We start from the raw sequence: 22,718 nt of genomic DNA, 5'->3' as shown, positions 1-22,718 counted from the left end.
GTTGTTGTTGATCCCGAATCAGAAATCGACCATTGGTGTACTGAAACAGCTCCTCTCGGTCAATGGCTTTGCCTGCGAGACACCATCAGCTGGCTGTTTCCTCGCTGTTTACTGGACTTACCACGGCACGTCAACGAGATATTCCTTGAGGAACGCAAAGGGAGGTGTCTAAATATGGGGAATTGACGTAATCTTAACAGGGAGGTCATGCTGCGAGCATGTGTCGCAGGAATTTCGCATTGGCTTACATCTCTGGAAATTGAAGATGAAGATTGCTGTTGGGGCAAATACGCATGGAGGATTGAGCAGCGTTTGCGCAGCGGCAACAAGGTGGCACGGATGGCAGCTGGTCGGCTGGAGATGCCAAGCTTTGTCTCCAAAGTGTTTTTCAGTTTTTAGAGCCTCCTCACCATCGTGACTGAGCCTCAACGACAAGGGAACTACGTTTGTGTGTCACTGAGCTAAAGGGATGTCTGCACCGATGCTGTAATACGTCTCAATTGCGCCCGCGTTTCCAGCTCATAGCCAGGGCAGTATTACCTGCGATGACATAAACCTTCCAACCCTCTCCCTTAGTCCTCTCGCTTCACTGTGCCCTGCTTCCATCTGGATTCGGTGAATACTGACCATCCCTCGGGGACACTTGCCCTCCCTGTGCTCTAGCCTGTGCGACTGCAAGGCTGTGACACCGCACCCAATTAGCCCTGAGTTTGCTGCTCGGCTATTGTCGGGTTTGTACATCCGACGTTCACTCTTTCCTCAATTGCCGACTCTCTGCAGCTTCCACCCCACAATAACAATTCTCCAAAATTTTCTTTACTTTCTGGTTTTCGATTGCTTGGCCGGATTTCGAGGCTTATCTCGAGTTTAATAGTTGCCCATGCACCGATCGTGCAGGCGCCATCTCGGTACCGGTTCGATGACGCGACCTGATTTGCTAATCTCTCAGACCCTGCAAGTCAAACATTTGAAGACTGCAGACAATTTATCCGGCAGTCGTGCGAGCCCGCGCCCGCCCTGGGTGTATGGTGTGGGGTAACAGCCGGGCCACAGTCACCCTGAGTTCAAGATCCCAGGTTTGTGCGAACTCGTGGATTCCTGCCGTTCTCGCATCTCTTGAAGGCGCTTCACTTGACGGATTCACCGCCACTCCCACCGGCGAGTTCGTCGATCCTGACGGCGATTCTCACCCTCCCACGCCTGCTCACCCCTCTATGAGCCGCATCTATATTTGTGCCAGACTCCCAACCCAGTACGTGCCTGTCCCTTTCATTCTCTGTACTATCTTCCACCCCACGCGCTCATACCCGTATCTGCTGTTGCTCACTTGGCTCGCGTGATACCCGAATTCAACCGCCGCTTGTCGCGCTGATTCTTGTTGGTGACATCATTCGTTCACGGCCTCTAACCAACTTTCACAATGTTGTCGACAGAGCGAACTCCAAGACCTCACTCCTTCCGACACCCTCACCGTCCAATCTCTCCGAAATACAAAATAAACACCCAAGTCATGCAACCCGAGTCTGACCAGCACTTTGAACATATCTGGATCATTACCGGCCCTGCAGGGTGCGGAAAGACGACTGTCGCGCAGCACCTTGCGACGGAGCTGTCACTACCCTATCTCGAAGGCGATGATGTACGTTGCTACCACGTGATCGGGACTACTCCTTGGCTAATGCAAGCTAGTTCCATCCGATCGCCAACAAAGAAAAGATGGCCTCAGGCATCCCCCTCACAGACGCCGACCGATGGGATTGGCTGATTACCCTCCGAGAAGCCGCCATCCAGAAACTCCAGACGTCCAACTCCGTCATAGTCACATGCTCTGCCCTGAAACGAAAGTATCGAGATGTCATCCGCGTCGCGAACTACGAGCACCCGTCCGTACAGGTCCATTTTGTCTACCTCAAGGTGGACGAGTCAACCTTGCAGGCAAGAGTCGCCGCTCGGGTCGGCCACTACATGAAGGAGAACATGGTGCACAGTCAAATGGTTACGCTTGAAGAACCTGAGGAAGATCTCGAGTGGGACGTCCTACAGGTGGACGTGCGCGAAGACAAGGAGATGGTCAAGAGACATGCGCTGGAGATGGTGAATGCCAAACTGAAGGAATACGAAGATATGGAACCTCCCCACAAACAATGACGGCAGCGTCTTGAGGTGCAGGAAAGAATCCTGAGGGTCTGACTACAGAAAACAAACATACAAGAAGACAGTGATTTGAGCATTGGCGTCCGGCGTGTGATTTCGATCGGAGGTGCAAGATCACCTTGGGTGGATGATGATTTGAACGAAGAGGACTTTTTTTTGCGCCGATCTCAGGAGCGGCCCCAAAGGGGTCAATATGAACGGCCGGTTCCGTCTCGATGCAGATGACTTGCAGTACGGGCACAGTTCTGAGAGCTAAACAACTCTGGCAGGGACGGGTTCGGTCCCCTCGACTTCTATGTCGCTGTTAGCTATGATGGAAAGGCATCCCAACAGGAGTGTCAGGGCTATAGATCTGGCCTTGGCGACGAGGTTACAATATCATTAGCCTTTGGCGCTGGAGGAGGAAATCTAACTATAGCTTCTTAGGTATACGCTGGCCAAAGAACCAGTTGAAGCGACAATCTACAGTCAACCGCGATCCCCTACCTAACTATATTTAGCCGCTCTTCCATGTGGGTGTGCCTACTATGTGCCTGGTACTTCCCCCTTAAGCATACCCACCTCGAGGCTGAGAAGCGCAGCAGAGCTTCACAGTGCAACCCTCAAGGAGTTCACGAAGCTAGAAGGGAAAGAAGCAGGTCGTATGGTCTGTCCAGCTAGCTTGTCAGAGGTGCAGCCCTTCTGTACTTAGGAGCTGTGCTCGCATTCGGGGCCGCCTGCTTCGGTGCCGGCCCACCTATTACCTCAAACGTCGACCTACATCGCACTAATCCGAAAAAGGCGATTTTGCGAAATATCAGCCCCCGTGGGTGCCGTCTCCATGGGTCGCCGTTGCCCTATATTGAAGATCGCGATGTCACGTCAATTTTGCAAGATATCAGACCCTCGTCCCCACGTGTCTCCAGGTTGGTCCTCTTGAAGATCCGTCATGTCATCGCCACTTTGCTTTGCACGGTCCTTCCCCAGTCGTGCCAGTCTAGTCCCTTTCGGGTACTTGTAAACGGCTTTGTTAATTTCAATCTATACTTGAGAGCGCCGCCATGGCAAGAGGCTCTGCTACTCGATTTGCCCACACGAGGGGAATGCCAAAGTCTTTCCGATCTGCGCAAGTCTGCCTAACACTAACATCACAGCCATGACGCCGCTTGTCTCTCGCATTTTTTCCCATTGGAACATGACTGGGCTAAAAGCTGAGCTGTGGGGCACACGCAATCTGCCTGCGGGCAAGAGATTCTATAAAGCCGTGGGCAAGGACGTCTTTTCGACATGAAGAAGACACTAACCAAACCCATCTCTCCTAAACCATCATCACCCGCCCTGACAAGAAGACACCGTCACCGACCATGTTGAAGGCCATCACCAAGGCCCTGTGTCTGCTCTACTGTTGTAGCCCCGTCTCCGCGGCCAGCATTCCCAAGGTCAACATCCCACCCGAGAGTGCCATTCAAGCGGCAGCCAAGATCCCCACAGGGCAAAAACTGTGCTCGACAAAGTTCTTCCCCCAGCCCGTCCACCACGACAAGTTCAACGGCGACTGGACCGACAAGAACACGACCTTCCTCCAACAGTACCAGGTGATTGACAAGTTCTACAAACCCGGCGGCCCGATCCTATTCTACCAGTCACCCGAAGATGCGTACTCGTGTGTAGAGTACCAGGCCGTGTATACGTATGCGGAGGAATTGGGAGCTCTCGCCGTCGGCCTGGAACACCGGTACTTCGGCGCGAGCTGTCCGTACGGCTTGAATTACAGCCTGGCCGCGACGTGGGAGACGTCCAAGATGGACGCCATGACTCTGGACAACGTCTTGTCCGACGGCGTGGCGTTCCTGACTTGGCTCACTGCGGGCGCCAATCCCATTGCAAAGGGCGCAAAAGTCATCGCCTTTGGTGGTAGGCTGGAATGAGACCATTGTGCCAAACCTTGCTGACTTCGCGGCACAGCCTCGTACGGTGGTTCCCTGGCGGCGATGTACCGAACACATTATCCAGAGATTGTTTTCGGTTCTGTCGCCTCTTCTCCGCTCATTGAGGGCGCGATCACGGATCCAAAGGACCCGCTTGTCTATGGCTTTGCAAATTGGGTTCGTCAACATTCATTCACTAGGAGTCCCCCATCCGATTGATATGCTAACGCTGAGCACGATCACAGGCAAACATGGTCTACAACGATCTCTCAGCCGAAGCAGCGCACAAGATCAAGACCAGCATCGCGGACGTGCGGAATCGAGTGGCGACCGGTACGTACTTGCCTACTTAAATTCCCACCCGCCTCTCTTTTCTTGAGAAGGGATCGATCCGTACTGTGTAATGCAATAGCTGACCAAGGGTTCTTGAAGGCAAATTCGACGGCATCCAAGAACAACTCAAGCTGTGCAACCCCGTCAACTCGACCTCCCAAGCCGAGGTGGTGTCTCGCTATTTGCTGTCTGCATACATCCACGCCGCGCAATACAACGCCGCCAACACAGCCTTCCCCATGGACAGCGTCATCAACGCGACCCTTCTTGCCACCACGACCTTTGACATCCTGGGCGCTGCCATCCCATGGGAACTCCACGTCCAGGGCGCCACGTGCGCCACCCTGACCGCGCCAGGCGAGGAAAAATCCACCCGCAACCCCTTCGACTACGCCATCTGCACGTACGTCCCCTACTCGCGGAACGTGTACGCGACCGCCCAGACCATCTTCGGCCCGCACCTCCCCGACACAAGCGCCAAGAACATCAACCAGGCGCGCTGCAAGAAGATGTGGGGCATCGACGCCATCGATGGCGGCCTCAGGCGTCAAAAGCAGATGAAACTCGACAAGACCACGCTGCAGAAGACCACGCACCTCCTCATTTCCGAGGGCATGTATGACCCGGGTAGTGCGGTCGGGTTTGGGTTGGTCGGGTGGCAGCCCAGCGCGGACCGGAATGCCAGTCGGGTGTTTTTCATTTCGCAGGGCAGTCATGGTGCAGAGGCATTTAGGCCGAATGCCACGGACCCGGAGGCGGTCGTCGAGGCCCGGAAGTTCGAGGTCAACTCGATCAAGGAGTGGCTTGGGATGTCTTCCTGAAGTGAAGTTGGTGGGAGATTCACTCCCGATTGTCGCTAATGCCACGGGTCCCGAGGCGATCGTCGGAGCACGTAAGTTCGAGGTCAACTCAATCACGGAGTGGCTGGGGATGTCGGAATGAAGACTCGCGATTGTCGGCGGTCGCCAACGAGAGGCTTTCCAGTACTTGTCGACACTCTGTTAATGGCGTTGTGGTCAAGATCCTGGTTCATGGTCATGGTTTGAGACGAGCGGACAGGAGTTTCGGCTCGTTGAGCTTTTCAATCTCCTTGAATGCGCAGAGTATTACAGGGTTTGAGATTTAAGATTGGCTTGTGAGGCGTTATATATCTTATGTCTGATCTACTGCCATATTTGTGCTACATTCTCAGTGTACCTGCAGATTCAAGAACCTGGTAATGGTCCGCCCATCAAGATCGTGTTCATGGCCTCTAGCTGGGCCATACCCACCTCTTGCGCATTGATGGTCCTCCCAATCGCCGCGATCTGATCGACGGCCCAGAGCTGTAGGTTCTTTGCTCTTTGTGCATCGGCGACGCTGCTTGCTCGGCGCGCCGAGCGCATCCACACGCCAAACGCGTTCATCAGCGGCGAGACTACCAGCAGCTTATAGACGGGGAACGGCGAGGGCGAGATGATGGCCCACTGGACACTCATGACGATACATTCCGCAGCGCGCTCCTCGTGGCTCTGCACGCTGGTCGCGTCGACGTTGTCGAGTAAGGCGGCAGCGGAAGCGGGCATGTGCCGTCTGACTTGGAGCAGAGTGAGGATACAGCCACTCACGAGACAGCGCAGGCGCCAGTAGAGCACGATCCGCTTGAAGATCCGCGCTGAGGCAAACTCCAATGACCTCGCCGTAAATGCCACGCAGGATGGCTCAGTGGTCGGGACAGTCCTCAGCAGGTCCATCATCGTGACACGCTGGATCCAATCCTCTAGTGTGTCGAGGTAGAGATGTGTGGCCAGCGAGACCGCCTCTACACATGCCATCTCGTCATTCGGGGTTTGCTTTGCCGTGCGAACGAGGCGGACTAATCGTGGAAGACGGACCAGGAATCTCGACAGGTATTCCTCGACGCGTTCGGCATCGGGGTACTCTGGGTTGAAGATTTTCGGCGCAGTCAATGCAAGCCAGGCAGATTTATCGAAGATTGAGTCCTTGCCGGCCAGGATGGGGGTCATGTCCTAGCCCGAACATCAGCGGGAAGCCCCCTTGAATGAGTCGACATTGACTTTGAACCACTACTTACGCCGGACTGTGCACTCGTGAAGAAGGTTTGCCTGCATATCTCGCTACATTCCGTTCCATGCCTGGTCGTGTTCGCCAGAAGTTCATCTCGGCCGCGCATATGAATCTTGTAGTTCACAGTGTCGACTCCTCGGAAAACCTATCCAGTACCATGGATTAGTCATGGTCACAGCCGACCGTGCTAACAGGTGGTTTCATACCTCGGCCGCGTAAAGAAAAGAGATGGCCAGAAGAATGTCGTCCTGCTCTTTCGGTGATTCTTCCCCTCTGGAAAGCATGGCTCTGATACGAGCCAGGGCCCTCGAATTCAAGGCGCATGTCTCGGCCAGGTTGCGCTCGGTTGTGTTGACGTAGGTCAATGCGCTGGTAATGAGACATTCTAGGGCGATATCGAATGTTTCACTATGCCCTATCCGCTGTGGAATGATTTCAAGCCACTCTCCAAGGACGTAAGGCTCGGGGGCCCCAGGAAGCATGGTCTCGCACAGGTTTCTCCAGCGGAGGACGAGACTTGCTGGTCTGCCACAGAGTTGGGCTTCACGGACGAGATTGCTGGCCCCATTAATTTCTCCGCTTGGGTCAATGCTTCCAGGCCATGCGACGGATCCGTAGGATGTGCTCGTGCTCGATCCCGTGGGAACGTAGGCAGCTGGTCTGAGCGTGAGAGTAGTATCATGCACCCGGGGTTGACTAGCTCTGCCAGAATTCCTTGACTGGGTTGAAGAGTAGCTCCTGCTGGAGGAGGGACTCCTGTCTTGTCCGACGGGGTCTATTCGGTACACCTGGTAGAACCCGTCGAATCGGCCATTCCCCGCGGTATAGGTGCAAGAACGATTGCCTTTGCTGCAAGCACCGCAGACCGGCTGTTTCTCATCGCACTGTCAAGAGCATAAGCATTCGAGTGAATGTCGGAGACCTTACGACCCACCTTGACCTTACGCCTCCTGCAGACATCGCACTTGCCTGGTCGAGTCATGATCCCGAAACAGCAATCCGCAGCTTGGCTCAGTAGCCACCACAGAACAGCGATGGATCCTGTCGCGCCGCATGGGACATGGAAGACTGCACGTCCGCAGTCGGTGACGTGGTACAGTAATCTGGAACGAAGGAGCCACTCGCCCTCATCGGCCTCTCGCTTAACTGTTCGAGAGCAAGCGGGGCTGAGCATGCGAAGCGACGATGTAGTAGTACTATGTAACATCGCGGATTCGCTGTTTTCTCCTTTACAGTCCTGCAACGTACCTACACATCACTGTGTACTGTAGAAAGCCGGCGCCAGTGAGCTGGCCCGTACGCGTGTGGTCTTGGTGCTTCAATGTTACCTACTGTCTTCACCCGGCTCATTTCAGCCCATCTTGACTCCACCATCTCCAGCACGAGCATAAGTGTTCATGATGAAGGTGTCGTGACTGAAGTGTCTCTACAACGTACTTGGGTAAGAAGCTTGGCTGCCGCCGAGTGAGCTTGTCTCCAACGGCTCTCGACGGGTGGCAGTCCATCCCTCCTCCGCCCGTCTCTCCATCTCCTCTTTCCAACACCTTGAGGTCGACATAAGGTCCAATCCACCAAGTCCAATAAAGTGCCGTACCCCTCCCCTGCTATGGATTTCAGACGCACTTCAGCTTGTGGCCTCCTTCTTTCCAATCGCGGCCTAGACATTCTTTCGAGCAATACTGCGCAGCCTTACATCTGGCGCATCTCAGGAGTTTCCTCTCCGCTGACGCCTCAGCTTTGCAACTCCGACAAAGTGGACGCACATCGTCGGTGTTCTCGGGCGTCGACTGCTCCTCCGAGACCCAGCCGACACCCGCGGTGAAATCGGGCATCTCCTCGACGAGTGGGCTATAGTAGATAGGGCAAATAGCCACACGGACGCAGTACTTTGCTATGTCTTTCCAGAAGGGGAGTTCTGGCATGTAGTCCTCCGGAAACTTGCCCAATCCACAAGAACAGACAGGGCTTTTGCCAGCTTCCACCGATAGTGGAATTGATGCGCCGGTAGCTGCATATTCGCATCCAGGGCCGTGCTCCCACTCGCGACCCCTCTCCACGAACGCGGCAACGGCATGATTCCAGGCTCGGAAAGTCGCCTGCTCGATGTCCCAGGCAATGCCCATTCCAGCGGAATGTTGCAGGAGTTTGATGCGCAACGGGCGCGGGAGGAGGATTGGTGCCGGCACCATAGCCGCGTCAAGCACGACGCTCAAGCTCGAGAGATCTAATTTCAGAGCCCTCGCTGAGACGAGCAGAAACATGTTCTGTCCTGTTTCAGGAGGTCCGCTGCCAACGGCAACGATCTGCGGGCTGGGGCGGACACCGAAACCCGCAGCGTTACGGAGAACGTCGAGGAGTATGGTCTTTAAGTTGTAGCGCAGGTCATCCGTCGTGCCGCCGGAAGTGGCAAATTGCTCAAATTGCTCAAAGTGCTTGGCTTCTCTGGCAGAAAACATCGAGCCGACGTGTGCATTTAACCATTCCATCATCTCGACATCTCGAGTGTCCAGGATGGGCAGACAGTCTAAATGAACGTACGGCAGTCTGTCAAGAATTGGATCGCCGCTACGGAGTGAAATTGGAAATGCAGACTCCGGCCGGCGCGACAGCCAGGCGTTCGAGGCCACTGGCGCTGTTATCTCCACATATGAAGCCGCGCGTGCGATCCTGAGCTTGCTCGCCCTCACGGCTAAAGGAAGCGGCACTTCGATGTCTTGCTGAAATGATGAAGGTCCTGACCCGATGAGGAGCTCCACAACAAAACTAGATTGCTGCTTGATCTGTACCTTCGCTCCAGAGCACAACAGATCTGCGGCCTTTGTTGATGACAAGTCGACACGGGTGTAGAGCTGCTGAATCCTGCTTCTCTGGCTGTTGAAGATCGCTTGGAACGTGACCGTTGGGGCCCGGGGAACAGTCGGTGCCGCTTTGGAGGTCGTAACCATCTGTGACATGTTATCTGAGAGGCTTTCCGAGCCCGTGGCCAACATGTACCCGGCCAGGTTGGGCGGATCCTTCGTGATGAATACGTCCTGGTCTGATAGTCTGAGGCTGTGAATCAACAGATCACTATCTGAACCACCGCCGAGCCGTTGTGAACTTGGGGTTGCGATCAAATGGAATAGCACTACTGTCGATAGATCGGCATCTTGCAATACGAGGCATGTAGGTACAAGGAGGGAGACGACCATATCCGGATCTCGGCTGTTCAACTCCACGCGCATGGTGAAGGTCTCGGTGTGACGAATCCCGGTAGTGCGGACACTTCCGATGCCCAGCTGTATGTCAGGAAGGATATGCTGTTGGCCAGTCACACTACTTCGCAAAGTGACTTGGTACACATGAAGTTCAGGCGTTACTGCGGAAACTCTCTTGTGAAACAGAGCCATTTTCGGTGTCGAGACCACAAACGTCAGATGCAGCGTGGCTGGTATATTCAGCCACTTCTGCAGTGGACTTGCCTCTAGGTTAAGCATGGTGCCGTCCCAGTTGCCTGTATACATGGCAGGCGTGAAAAGGCAAAGCTGGTGCAAGTGCACAAACAAGGAGTGCTGGTAACAAGGTCCCATATCAAGATGCCGATCATCACTGAGTAGGGTGCTCAGTTGTTCGATGAAGACGCCGAAATCTACCACCCGGTTTTCTCTGATGACTTTGAGTATGATGGCGAATCCAGCGCGAGTATAGTGCTGGGCAGGATGTCGGAAGAGCTGGGTCCAAGTCTTAGCGCGTACAGCGGCTTTACTCTCGTGGTGGAACATCCGCAGAGACATCTGATACACAAATTGGGCCAGCTCTTGAGGGTCGAAATCGATATTGTTGAAGTTGGCGCGCTTCCACATGAGAATGGATCGTCCTTGACATTTCGCGTCCGCGTCGCTGAGGGCTTTCAGGACACATTCGGCATAGGGCGAGTATGTTGAGACATTGCTCCAGTACTGTATGAGGTTGAGGCCAAACAGTGCTGAAATTGTGGGAATGTCTCCACACATGATGTCGTTCGCATATGCATGTAGGCTCTCATCTCGTAACAGGAGCAGTTCCATGTACACTGTCGAGCCTTCGTTCTTAAGGAGTGGAGCAGTCGCCGCGAGCAGGTTGAGGCAGCCGATAAAGTCCACCAGGTTGGAGGTGTTGATAACGTCAAAAGCTGCGATACCAGAGCAGTCCACCGGGTATTGCATGGCATCCAAGGTGAGTGGTTCGTAGTGCATGACATCTCGGTACCACAACGGCAGATTGGCACATGAGCGAGCCTTGTAAGTTTGCAGTACCTGACAGAATCTTAAAGCGTCTGACACGGTGAAGCGGAGGCTCAGACTCTGGCCTGCGGATCGAAAGCGCTTGCACCACGCCCGAAATGCTGTTATCGCTGCCTTCGCGATGATCGTTGTATCCTTACCTTCAGACTGCGCTGGACGCAGAGGCGAATCCTTTGTCAGGGGCGCATAGGCGGTAGCTAGATGGAAACTCTGGAATGGCTCTGTAGATCCCACCATTGTCAAGAGTCCCTACAAGTCGCCGAACATGGGGTTGAGGTTTATGGAACTCCTGACCAGCTTCTCGTCATCCGGAGCCACGCCAGTCGATCAGAACTGCTTTGCGAATTTGTCGAAATCCTTCATGAGCAGACCGCAAGGGGCTACAGAGCGGAGACCGGAAGTGTTTGTGATGCTCTGGGATGATCGTCTGTTTTTCTGTGCTCTTTCCCACGATTCCTTGAGCCGTCTCTGCTGCGCTCGATACTGGAGTGGCTGCGAAGGGCAAATGCCATAGAAACGCCAGAGCTCAGCAACTACCTCGAAGCTGATCTGACCGCAAAAGCGAAGTGACGCACCATAAGGACCGCTGTTCCATTGCTCAAGGGTTCCCACCAGACCGGCCAGCTTCTGCGCTTGCTTGCGCAGCAGCTGTAGAGCCGCGTCATCGACTTTCGGGTGGTAGTAGATGTTCCAGAGCAGGTCGGAATTTCGGCCATCAACATCGTCGAGAATGAGGGTGAAAACAAGGGTATTTCGCCCTAACTCGGGTCAGTAACAGCTGTCACTGTAGAGGGAGGAGCGAACCGATGATTTCGCCGTTCAGGTCGCAGCACGTTATGTCAAGCTTGCTCGTGTCTGCCGAGTGTGGTCAGCGTCAAATCAAACATGAGTTACTACGAGGAGTTTGATCCTCATCGGTCCAAGCAACGGAGCGTACTCACCTCTCGCTGGTCGAACATAGCTCGTGAAGAGAACGTTACGAACATCACCACAGCCTGGCAAAAGTATCGCCGCATCTTGACCCGGAGGAAGTGACTCTCTCAAGTCCACAGGCGGAGTGTTGCCGATTGGAAAGAAGCTGCACGCGCCTGTCTCGCTGGAAGGTCCCAACATGACTGGTGATGTGGTAGGAAGGAAAGGATGAAGACTTGAGTACATCGCAAGATGACTTGTTTGCTCGCGAAGAAAGAATCTAAAACTGCCGGACCCGCCGGTAACTTGCAGACCGTGGACCTTGAAGAAAGGCGACGTGTAGTGAACGCAGTTGAGAATCCAGCGGGTGGCTTTCAGTGTACCATGTAGAGATTTTCCAAGCACGAGGCGGGACACTAGAGAGGAGATGATCTTGACTTGCTTCCATGCTCCCGTGGCGTTGCTGTGTTCGTATGTACCGTCCTTGTTCGTGTCAAAAAGACGCATGCGAGGAAGAAGTGACTACCAGCTAGCGATCCCGAATCCCGTAGAACTGCAACTGGACCTCAATTTCACATCGCCACATGTGGTGCGCAGTCGAATCGTCAGAACAAGATGGCCATGATTGTCCAAGAAGTCAGGTAGGTCCAAAAACTGATCCGACGCCCACTGAGCCTCATTCCAACATTCATCGGCGCTTCCTTCCCTACCTCTCCTCCTGAACCCACTCCCAACGAGCTTGTTGCTCCAGGTGGAATATTACAGCTCACGCTTCCACAGACATAGCCACTCGGACAACATCCTCCGCCCACGTCAGGCGCACATGTCATCCATCCTCTTGCACAATCGCCTGTCAGAAAACTGCCTGGGGCGGTAATTCCGCTCCCAGAGGGTGCGACAATCGTGAGACTCGATCCAGAAACAAGAGTTGTGGAGGCAGCTGCAGGGCAGGACGTACTGTCGCAGTCTCGCCCGATTTGACAGCATCCGCCCTGGTGGTATGCAGAGCAGGCATAGAACCCAGTTGGACAGCCCGTGACCGGATAGGACAGGGAACTCGAAGGCGTGGTCGTTGTGGTTGTAATTTCCACCGTCGTTGTCAAGCTGGTCGGTCGGACCGGGGGTTCCGGTGTACCGCTCGATTGAGAGGAGGTTGTCGATGTTGACAAGGCAGGGCAATTGGCAGACCCACACGCGCGGTCTGTCGGACAACAGCCACCTCCGAGACTCGCCGGACAGGATCGGAAACCCGTGGAACATGTGAGGGAAAGCGAGGCTGAAGACGTCACCGTCCTGGTTATCGTGACAGTTGAGACAAGTGGTGGAAGCGGGGTGACGTTGGAGCTCGAGGTCGATGTCGGAGTTGCTGACTGCCTTGAGCTTGTTGTAGGAGAGGTAGGCTGAGATGGCGTGACCGTCGTATAACTCGTCACAGTCGTAGTACTCGGACCCAGCGGAGTGGCTGATGCGGTCGCTGTATTTGTCTGTATACAGCCAACATCATAGCATGCGTATCCTGGCAGACAGCAACCTCCACCTGGGTTGTTCGGGCACGAGGCATACCCACTCGCGCAGTTCGTGGAAAGTGCATTGCCGCAGGTTTGACCGTTGGGACAGCATCCCACGTCGCCCTCACTGGAGCTCGACTCCTGAACGAGTTGACAGGTGTATCCTGCTGCACAACAGCTGTTGGGTCGGTCAATGGATGTGCAGGCAGAGGTCCCTGCGGGACATTGAAATGCTCGTTTTGAAAACAAGTGCCAGCCTGGAAGGTGCCTCAATAACCGAGTTCCTCCCTTGTGAGCATCATGTACTCGGACGGGCAGGTCGACGGACACGCAAAATGTGGAATTCGACCAAATCGTATGACCGTCCCAAGCCTCCTCTTGCTCTTCCTCAAATGCCCAATAATCCATGTAGAACTTCTCGCCTGGGTCACCATTCAGCTTCTTTACTCCAGTCGGAGAGCTCCTTTGTAACTTCTGCTGTATGTCAATGTCTCTCTTGATTAGAACTTCATCTTCGGGGTAGTATTTCGAGTCGGGCGCGAGATTGTACGGCCACCGCAGGTTTACGTTCTGTGGAGCAGCCTGGGGTATGGAGGCAGAGATCAAGAGGAGCAGCGCTGGAGGCAAAACTGCTAATTGCAGCCATGGTGCCATGAGGTGGATTGGTCAACAGGACGAAAACTCTATGAGAAGTGCAAGGCGGTTCATCGGGGTATGAATGACGGTGGTGACACGGACGGTCAAGCTCGAGGGTAACGGATGTCATACGAAATAGCCGCCAGAGAGTCTGAGTCAGTACTGCGAGATCTACAAGAAGGGCGTGAAGACATGATGGAGCAGAGAACTGCTGGCAGCCAGTGTTGGCAATGTTGGCAGAAAAGATGGCTGGGGTGAATGAGATTCGAGAAATCGCAGTTCTGGGACGGCGACTACTTTAGGCAGTGACTCGGCCCCGGAACGAAGCGTCATGCCGCTCCTCCACTGACTACTGTAGCAGTTGCATGTCGAGCATCGGCATCTCCCCCTGCAGCCGCTCCCGCTACCATTGTCTAAGTACGGAGTATCTTGCATTGTTTACGCCTGTCAGCCTTGCATGAGACTCAACTCCATCGCCCAGGCTTCTCTCCACAGCAAAAGTCGGGAGCTGGAGGCCATCGCAATTGTTGACATCTATCTCATCAAGACTGCTTTTCAATAGGTGCCGGCCTTCAGACCTTTCAGCGACCCCAGGCTCAAGGCCAACCCTTGGGAACGTGACCGAATTCGGATGAAGCCGACAATCGAGTTGTCCGCCGTCTTTTCTATACTCAAGTTCGCCAATGCATCCTCACCTATTCCGATGTTAGCCGCGATTCTTGCCGTCAGACAATGTTTGAACTCACCGAAAACGCTACGTGCATAAAGATTGGCGCTCAAGAATTGGCAGTCGCCCTTCAAACCAGCTTCGGGCGTCAGACACGTCATGTTCGTACTCTTCATCAGTTGGTCCAAGAACTCCCGAAGGCTCTTGCTCGTCGCTTTGCTGTTGATGTTCACCTTGTTCTCCCATTCGAATTCCGTCCACATGGTCCGGAAGGCGGATTCTGAGCAGGTCGCTGGCTGGATATAGTCCATGATGTCCGCATGAATGTCGTTCAGTATAACCACGTGCGTATCCGTTCCGGATGGCGAGTCATACACAATGTTGCCAAAGATGACGCCCGTGTCCGTGCTAGACACTTTGATTGTCGATTGCACATTCAGGAAATCATGTGGCCCCAGATTGTGCGTGGTTGGCCGCTCAACCACTTTGAGGTCGCCTAGCGTCGCAAACTCCACCGAGAGATTCTGCAGTGTTTCTTGCGTTTGATTGACAAGTAGCACGTCGAGAATGATGTCGAATTGGTGCACCTTGACATAGGCCTCGGCATATACAGGATCTGAGAACCCCGTGAGTTGCACTACCCGGCTCAGCTTGGAGGACAAGTCTTCAAAGGAAGCATCGCCTCCGGTCGCTTTCTCCAGGTCAATCTCCATCTCGTCCATGCCGTCCTGAGCACTTTTCTTTGACAACTGCCGTATTGAGAGAACGTCATCCACCTGTGTGGCTGTCTTCGCCTTCTCGACCGCATCCTTGTCTGCACGTTTCTTCTCCTCGACCTCCACCATGGCACGGAAGGCTTTTCTCGTGTCGTCCAGAAACGATATTTCAAGCTCTTTACGCTCAGAAAACTCTGCCAGGGCGCGTACGCAGGACATGATCCGGTCCACCGAGTCCTCGTCAATGGGTGCCTTCACAAAGTGTGACTGTCCTACCCGGACTATCGAGATCATGATAAGCATGGCTTCTGCGCGTAAGGCGTTTGTTCGGGCCTGGTCGGAGGAGATCTCTGAGTGGCGCATGACCAATTTTGTAAGAGTGGCAGAAAGCACCGTAGACAGGTAATAGTCGCCATCAAGAACAAGCTGTCTAAGCGGTGGCTTCTGCGCCGCTTTGACTGCTTCCAACCTGGCTTTTGCTGCTGAATCGCTTGTGAGTGCTGTCTCCGTAGCATACGTGCCATCAGCCAGAACCTTGCGAGAGCCGGTAGAGGCCGCCTTGACTGCTGCATGACCGTTGACTTGGTCTTTCTGCTCGCCATCCTCATTCGATTGCTCATCCAGTAACCGCTGTTCAGAGGCGAGAATAGGGATCTCTCCGAGACTGGCTCGAATGCGCTTCCACGCCTCCTTGATGTCGTTCTCTTGCAAGGAATACTCGCCGATGACCCAGAGCGAGCCACGGTAGACCTTGCCCGCGCGGACCTCGCCCAGAGTCGACACTAATCGTTCTATGATTGAAGATCTGAGCTTGGGGAACCTCTCTACCACCTCTTTCACGAAGGAGATGACATCCACGGCGGAGCTGTTGTTGAAATCCGCGATGAAGTCCATGAGAACATCAACAACGCTGGCCGCGATCTCGGAGAACTTGATGGCGCAATGATGGATCGACTGAATCAAAAGCTGCCGGTATTCGGAGTTCTTTTCGTATTGCTCCACCACCGTCTTGCTGAGCTCCTTTTTGAGTAGCATGATGACTTCTTGCACATTTTTGCTCGAAACCATCTCCATTGCGATTGACAGAGCCTTCCTTCGAACATCCAGGTCGGGACTCGATAAAACGCGCAGAATTTCCATGGTAAGGTCATCCAGGACCCCTTCGTTTCGCCGCCTCAGTTGGTCAACCCGGTCGAGCACAATCAACTTCACGTTGTTGTCAGCTTCTTTAATGCTGAGTTCGATCAGCTTCCCAGCCGCTGCCTTGACGGCTACGGGATTGCTCGTCAAGGTGGTTAGAGAGGTTGCCGCTTCGTATACGACGGTGCTCGTGTTCGCTTCCAGCAGATCGAAGATCAACCGCAAATATCGCGCCTTGTTTGCCTGGTTCTGGATCGCATCTTTTCTAATGAATTCAAGCTCAACCAACTGTAGCAGCTCATCTGCATTGGGCACCCCGTCCAAGACACCGGTCAGGTATTCCAGTGCTTTCTCGTGACTTATGCTCATCAATGCAGCAAACGCATTTCTCTTGCATGTTGTGTCGCTCTCTCCCACTAGGAAGGTATGGAGCATCTCAGGGGCATCGGGAATAAGGTGCTGGGCGTGCTGATGGACGGAGGCCAGAGCCCATACGGCGTTCTTTCGCACATATGCATGTCTGTGGTCGAGGCAGGTCTGGGCGGCGGAAAGGAGGGGTTCGATTAATTCGGGTTCTCGAAGTTTGGAGAGAAATCGCAAAGTGTTGCCGCGGACGAACTCGTTAGGATGTTGAAGGTCGTTTCGGATCCCGTTGCTGGGCGAGATCAGTACAATATCCATGCAGCACACTTCGACCGCTCTCAAGCATACCAGACCAAAATCATTTCCTGCTTCAGCTTCCCGTTTGCATCCAGCTTGGGACAGATTTCGTAGTAGAAGTAGAGTAATTTCTTCAAAGGCTTGCTCTTCGAGGGCATGACGAAACGGATAATATGCATTAACAGATTGGGCATAGGGTCGCCGTTGAGCATTGTGGTGAGGATCCTTCGCATAGTCTCCAGCTTAGTCTCATCCGTGCCCTTTTCCAGCTGCGTCTTCAGATCCTGCTGGTTCGGCTGGTCCGCGGTGTTGTCCAGGTGGACGAGACTGTAGGAATTGTCCAGAAAAGCCGCCATGACTACTAGATACGCTTGACACACAGAATGGCGAAATTATGGCAATACACTCGAGTCCTCAACCCAAGGGATGTTCGTATGTTCACGCGGTCAGTGGGCCACAACGAAGGGGCGTCAGCGCATTGTTCCCCTGCGCCTGCGGCAATGGACGGAGGGTCAAGAACGAAAGAGAAAGGTAGTGTCTGAAGGAGTGTGAGGGCGGTAGGGGAGCACGTAGTCGCAGTCTGGAGTCTGTTACTTGGTGTTCAGCGATCTGTCCAAATGTGGACAGCCTTGGCGGTCTCGAGATGCGCCTGCAGCACGCAGCCTCGAGATACAATGGGCCTCTCGCCAATAATCCAACATTGATCTTCTAGTCGCAACCGCTGCATGGCCTCTCCTCCAGTCCTACTCCAGACATTTGGCACCTAGACTATGGCGAACCCCAAAGATACGAACGAGCCGTTCTACGTGCGCTACTAGTATGGATGTCGTCGTTCTGTGCCGCCAGCGGATACTGATTGCGCACCAGTTCGGGCCATTCTGGAAGATTTGGGCATGAATTCTTAGGTATGAAACAAGTATGTCCTTTCTGACGACCCTTGCTCATCACTAGACAGAATTCGACTTCAGAGTGATCGGTGATGGTCGCAGTGCGACTGCGCGATATGCCAACAACTCCAACTACCGCAACGACTCGCTCATCCGCAAAGAGAGTTAGTCTTTGCCCATGCGCTTGCCTATGACTACTGACTGGGTCCCAGTGTGTGTCAGCTCCCTCCTCATCTCTGAGATCAAGCGCATCATAAAGGACAGTGAAATTATGAAGGAGGACGATTCACGGTGGCCACAAAAGAACAAGGATGGCCGACAAGAGCTCGAGATTAGGCTCGGCAACGAGCACATCCAGTTCGAGGTGTGTCGCGTGCGAAAATCTGAGATATGTCAACCCAAATTGACAATGAGCAGACTGCAAAGATCGGCTCTCTTGGAGATGTAACGGACTCGGCTGATCCTGAAGGCCTCCGAGTGTTTTACTACCTGGTCCAGGATCTCAAAGCCTTGGTGTTCTCGTTGATATCGCTTCACTTCAAGGTAAGCGGACTTTGTGAACTTGCCGAAGTATTAATCTGAGCGTTGTGACAGATCAAACCTATCTGAGTTACCGCTCATCGAGTCCACTACATACTCAATTCGTCGGCTATCCAGTGCCGCTCGCAGAATCCCACCCACCTCACTTGGCCATGACCCCATGACAACCAGCCGCCTCACGATGCCATGTATCTTGAGTGTAGAAAAGACGCGGCGAGGTGGCAAGAGGAAGCCAACATAGAACATCGGGCGTGATGACCAGGGACGAAAGGCTGTATGCGAAGCAAATGGCTGCGGCGATTCTGGTTGGGTGTTAACGAACCCGTGAGCGCAACCACTGTCAGTTCAAGCTTAGGCTGATTTTGGCGCTATCATTTGAGATGGGCCTGAGGCCGCAGTCAGCGCATGAAAATGCCAGTTTAACTGTACCCCGCAAAGCGCGAACCCCCGAAGTCGGGGCAGGACAATCACTGGCAATTTAGACGTCAAGTGTCGGCTGTTGGGGGTCGAACTTCTCCACTGACGGCGTTTCCCTCCTTCCATCCACCCATCGATTGCATAACTTTATCTCATCATTCTGCTTCCTTCTGGTGTTTCTGATGTATCTGATGCTCTGACGCGGGAATCCTGTTCCCTCCCCGTCCTTCATTTCTCCCTACCACTTTCATCGTCCGGCGCCGTCTCTACCTGCACCGCCTCCTCTTTCGACTTCCCTCCATATGATAACCTTTCGGAGTTCCTGTATTCAATGCCAACTCATGCGCCCAATAGGCCGTTTAGTCCTCTTGACTCCGAGATAACCCAGAGCAATGTCGCGTGCCCAGCTCCGTTGACTCCTCCTTCAGATAACGGCGCGGATGAAGACACAAGACGGGCGAGTACTCGACGGGTACCGCAGAGCAACGATGAAGTAAGCCGGCGGCCCGTCAGCGACAACACTGCCGCTGGCATGGCACTAATGCAGGAAGCAACTATGTATCCAACTGGACCTTCGCTGGATGAAAAGATGCATACAGAGGATGGCAACCGGTCATCACTGGCAGCCGAGGGGCCAGATGACGAAGCTGGATTCCACGATCGCATCGAGGCGGATCGCGACATGCGCACAGAAAGACTAGAGGAGACTGTGCCTACGACCGATGTCGCCCATAGCGAAGAAAGAAATGCCTCCACTGGGCAGCCGGGCCAGCCCGACAGAATGCAGTTGACAGACGCTGAACCCGACTCAGGCCTCTTGTCTCCACCATTGAGTTGTGCCGCCGATGGAAGGGCCAGCAGTTTCGACGGCTCTACAGTCAAGCCCGGCATTGCTACGATCGACCAAGAACTTGATTGGTCTAATAACCACCTCAAGGACTGGGACTTTTCCCATCGTCGTCTTCGACCTCAGTACCCGTCGGCAACCTTCCAGCCATATTCCAAGTTCAAAGGCACTCAGCAATCCGACCGTCAGATCTACAACGTCGAAGTGACCATTTTGACAGTTGACATCGAGCAGTCCAACATGTCCGGCTATCTTCAGATCTGCGGACTAACACCCGATCATCCCACTTTGACCACATTTTTCACCGGCGAAATTATTGGGGGACCCGATCAGAAGTACAGCTTCCGTACGGGAGACCCCGGCTGGGGCGCAAGCGACAAGACGGATCTTACGCACTGGGCCCGTTTTCCGGCATGGCGACCGCTCAGTTTGCACGCCAAGCGCAACATCAACTTTGTATACCCAATGAACCACGAGAATTGGTGGCAGCAGGAATACATCTTCATGAGATGGAAGGAGCATTTCCTCGTGCCAGACTACAAGCTCAAATCTATACAAGGGGCGAGTTTTGAGGGCTTCTACTATATCTGTTTTAATCAAATTGAGGGGAGGGTGAGTGGAATCTACTTCCACTCCAAAAGCGAGAAGTGAGTACCGGACATTACATCTGCCTTAGGCTCGACTAACCGTCCAGCAACAGATATCAACAGCTCGAGTTGAAGCATGAGGGAAAACCGGGCGTTTGGGGCATGGGCGTATGCCCATCAATCGAGTTCCGCTGACTGAGCTTGATCCACCACTGCAGACGACTTTATGTGTTTTCTCGGAAGACCTATGCGAGCTGAGCTAGGAGCTTGCTCATGCTGCTGGGGTATTCATGTATATCTTGGTTGCCCACGACAGGACGGGACAGGAGCTCTGCTGGGTAAATAGATTTGTGCCATATTACAATCTGGAGATTGATCGCTCTCACCAGACCAGCGACACGTCTCGGTCTATGCCATGGGTTTTTTCTTGCTGTACAGCCTGACATACGAACGTAAACGTTCAAGCAATCCGTTTCGCCGCAAGATCACGAAGCTTGTCCTGAACGTGGGGAACGCAGACAGTGCTCAGAGCGGAAGGGATGCACATGCTTCGCAACGATGACAATTAATCATTCTGCAAGATGATGTAGACATACGTACTCTAAGAGGCTCGACACACCTGGAGATGCCCGAGGATGGCCAGGACTGGACCTCCATTGAGACCATGATCATGCCGGCCTCTCTCCACGCTGCACGGCGCAACCCACTTCCAGTTTGCCTCTCAGATTAGAAACTCTCCTTCGTGCATCTGGCCACCAGCGACCGAATGCAGTCCACCGAAATAGACAGATAGTCGTTCCCCTCTTTCTCTCACACTAATGTCTCCTGTCTAAAGCATCTACAAGTACAGCATACGTAGTCATTTCCTTCGTTTATCGCTTTCGTTTGTTCTGCTTGTCGCATGTTTGCTGCCGCACCCTCTACCACCCCGTTGCCACCCTCCCTCACCGGCGGCGAAAGTGCGGCTATGGTACATACGATCCCCAGCGCAACAGTCCAGACAAACTAAGCAAAGAACCAAGACACTATGAAATGACCTTCAGTCATGGTATGTTAGCCCCTCCGACTACCCTGCCTTGCGCGTGCCATTGACGTGTACTGACTGTCTCCGCTCGTCCTACGCAGGGTTGCTGTGCATCGAGACCTACGCACGACGACGATGATGTGCCCCCGGGCGGACGTTCAAGTGTGCCCCCGCAGACCCGGCACACAGCGCAGGCAATAACATCTCAAACTGCAATTAATGGGGCAGCAGACGACGGCCGCTCCCACGGCCTCTCTGTCCACCAAAGTGACACCTCGAGATCAGCGCTCTCGACTCCCCACCGGTCTGTGCAGAATTCACAAACCCAGCAAGGGCGACAGCCATCTCTAGCAGACCCGTACGACCTACCACTCGAGCCCCCGAAACCATGGAAGAGCAAGAAGCGAACATGGACGCGCTCGCAGCTGCTGAGAGAAAGATACGAGTTCTTCGAGACCCGCGTCACGGGCCACAAAGAGGTGTGGAACGGCTTGAAACAGGCGATCGAGTGCCTGCGCGAAGGCGACCTGGCCGACGCGCAGGGCATTCTGACTGCTATGTCCGTGACGCTTCCAACAGGGAAACTGGAGGATGGCGCGTACGACGAGCACGGCAATCTCTACAAGATCCCCGAGGCCGTCATCTCCGACCCTGACGACGTGGTGGAAGACATGAACGACATAGATTCCCAGACCGTGACAGGCGCGAGTGATCTGGACGCCATCGCCGCCAAGTTGGAGGCAACCAATACTGGGGGCGGCGATCCGCTCAACCACGGCAAGCAGAACTCCGCCGCAGAGGCAAAGGCCAAGGCCCTCAAAGGCAAGACTGCCGTGCGCGACGCCGTCAAAGTGCGATGCCGCCTCAGCGACCGCGGAAGCCCAGAGTGTGATGTCACGGTTGTGCTAGGTCGGAGCGAGAGGGTGGCTCTGTTGTCTGACAGAATTGGTGTCGAGAGAGATGTAAGCTGCCCCTATGTTTGTCCTTCCCTTCTACAACCCCCAACAGCTGGCTCACTTTGTTTGCCGCAGATCCCCAGCAGAGCGAAACTCCGATTTGCATATCTAGGCAAGATGTTGGACGCCACCAAGACCCTTGAGGAACAAGGCTTCAGAGAATGCGACGTCATTCAGGTCTTGGTGGTAGGCAACTGGAAATGATGGCCTAAGTATCTCGGTGCCTAAGTTCCGAGCCGGGCTATAGGAGAACAGTCCCCGAGCAACATGGAGTTTGGGCAATTGGTAGGGGAACTCCACGAGGGCGTGGATATCCAATGTCTCAGCCAGCGATGTTTCATGTTCAGATACCCTGGGTACGCACTGTGTATATCTAATGTGAGATGTACAAAGGATTCGACGGCGTTAGGGTCAGGAGGCTACCCTCGAATTGTGAGGGCGGAGGGTAGGATCTGTGCGAAGGGCAGGGACTCTTGCGAGTTCGTTTCCTTCCGCGGG

General features: G+C 54.1%; 10 protein-coding genes across 10 annotated transcripts; 5 read left to right on the top strand and 5 right to left on the bottom strand.

The window, feature by feature from the left end:
* Positions 1–1,510: 1,510 nt before the first annotated feature.
* A1O7_06431 (shikimate kinase) lies at positions 1,511–2,148 on the top strand (the record flags this gene model as incomplete). The annotated part of the gene is made up of 2 exons (XM_007760433.1): positions 1,511–1,639; positions 1,690–2,148. The coding sequence occupies 2 exons, from the start codon at positions 1,511–1,513 to the stop codon at positions 2,146–2,148; spliced, it is 588 nt and encodes a 195-aa protein (XP_007758623.1).
* Positions 2,149–3,497: 1,349 nt separating this feature from the next.
* On the top strand, positions 3,498–5,215 carry A1O7_06430 (uncharacterized protein; the record flags this gene model as incomplete). Its single annotated transcript, XM_007760432.1, has 4 exons — positions 3,498–4,047; positions 4,099–4,238; positions 4,307–4,394; positions 4,494–5,215. The coding sequence occupies 4 exons, from the start codon at positions 3,498–3,500 to the stop codon at positions 5,213–5,215; spliced, it is 1,500 nt and encodes a 499-aa protein (XP_007758622.1).
* A 384-nt stretch (positions 5,216–5,599) lies between these two features.
* On the bottom strand, positions 5,600–6,400 carry A1O7_06429 (uncharacterized protein; the record flags this gene model as incomplete). The annotated part of the gene is made up of 1 exon (XM_007760431.1): positions 5,600–6,400. One exon carries the CDS (start codon positions 6,398–6,400, stop codon positions 5,600–5,602), a length of 801 nt encoding a protein of 266 aa, XP_007758621.1.
* A 261-nt stretch (positions 6,401–6,661) lies between these two features.
* A1O7_06428 (uncharacterized protein) lies at positions 6,662–6,943 on the bottom strand (the record flags this gene model as incomplete). The annotated part of the gene is made up of 1 exon (XM_007760430.1): positions 6,662–6,943. One exon carries the CDS (start codon positions 6,941–6,943, stop codon positions 6,662–6,664), a length of 282 nt encoding a protein of 93 aa, XP_007758620.1.
* Positions 6,944–8,074: 1,131 nt separating this feature from the next.
* On the bottom strand, positions 8,075–10,960 carry A1O7_06427 (uncharacterized protein; the record flags this gene model as incomplete). The annotated part of the gene is made up of 1 exon (XM_007760429.1): positions 8,075–10,960. The coding sequence occupies one exon, from the start codon at positions 10,958–10,960 to the stop codon at positions 8,075–8,077; it is 2,886 nt and encodes a 961-aa protein (XP_007758619.1).
* Positions 10,961–11,050: 90 nt separating this feature from the next.
* A1O7_06426 (uncharacterized protein) lies at positions 11,051–13,797 on the bottom strand (the record flags this gene model as incomplete). The annotated part of the gene is made up of 6 exons (XM_007760428.1): positions 11,051–11,481; positions 11,528–11,578; positions 11,665–12,098; positions 12,594–13,119; positions 13,199–13,400; positions 13,450–13,797. 6 exons carry the CDS (start codon positions 13,795–13,797, stop codon positions 11,051–11,053), a joined length of 1,992 nt encoding a protein of 663 aa, XP_007758618.1.
* A 537-nt stretch (positions 13,798–14,334) lies between these two features.
* On the bottom strand, positions 14,335–17,318 carry A1O7_06425 (uncharacterized protein; the record flags this gene model as incomplete). The annotated part of the gene is made up of 3 exons (XM_007760427.1): positions 14,335–14,474; positions 14,526–16,957; positions 17,014–17,318. The coding sequence occupies 3 exons, from the start codon at positions 17,316–17,318 to the stop codon at positions 14,335–14,337; spliced, it is 2,877 nt and encodes a 958-aa protein (XP_007758617.1).
* A 414-nt stretch (positions 17,319–17,732) lies between these two features.
* On the top strand, positions 17,733–18,458 carry A1O7_06424 (protein mago nashi; the record flags this gene model as incomplete). Its single annotated transcript, XM_007760426.1, has 6 exons — positions 17,733–17,779; positions 17,830–17,867; positions 17,918–18,013; positions 18,062–18,213; positions 18,267–18,392; positions 18,444–18,458. 6 exons carry the CDS (start codon positions 17,733–17,735, stop codon positions 18,456–18,458), a joined length of 474 nt encoding a protein of 157 aa, XP_007758616.1.
* An 880-nt stretch (positions 18,459–19,338) lies between these two features.
* A1O7_06423 (uncharacterized protein) lies at positions 19,339–20,304 on the top strand (the record flags this gene model as incomplete). The annotated part of the gene is made up of 1 exon (XM_007760425.1): positions 19,339–20,304. One exon carries the CDS (start codon positions 19,339–19,341, stop codon positions 20,302–20,304), a length of 966 nt encoding a protein of 321 aa, XP_007758615.1.
* Positions 20,305–21,285: 981 nt separating this feature from the next.
* On the top strand, positions 21,286–22,424 carry A1O7_06422 (uncharacterized protein; the record flags this gene model as incomplete). The annotated part of the gene is made up of 3 exons (XM_007760424.1): positions 21,286–21,288; positions 21,366–22,226; positions 22,296–22,424. 3 exons carry the CDS (start codon positions 21,286–21,288, stop codon positions 22,422–22,424), a joined length of 993 nt encoding a protein of 330 aa, XP_007758614.1.
* Positions 22,425–22,718: the final 294 nt, after the last annotated feature.

This window comes from Cladophialophora yegresii, assembly GCF_000585515.1.
Source record: "Cladophialophora yegresii CBS 114405 chromosome Unknown aczIN-supercont1.4, whole genome shotgun sequence".
NCBI classification, from domain to species: Eukaryota; Fungi; Ascomycota; class Eurotiomycetes; order Chaetothyriales; family Herpotrichiellaceae; genus Cladophialophora; species Cladophialophora yegresii.
Note: the sequence above shows the minus strand (reverse complement) of the source record. Positions and strands in the feature narration are given on the sequence as shown.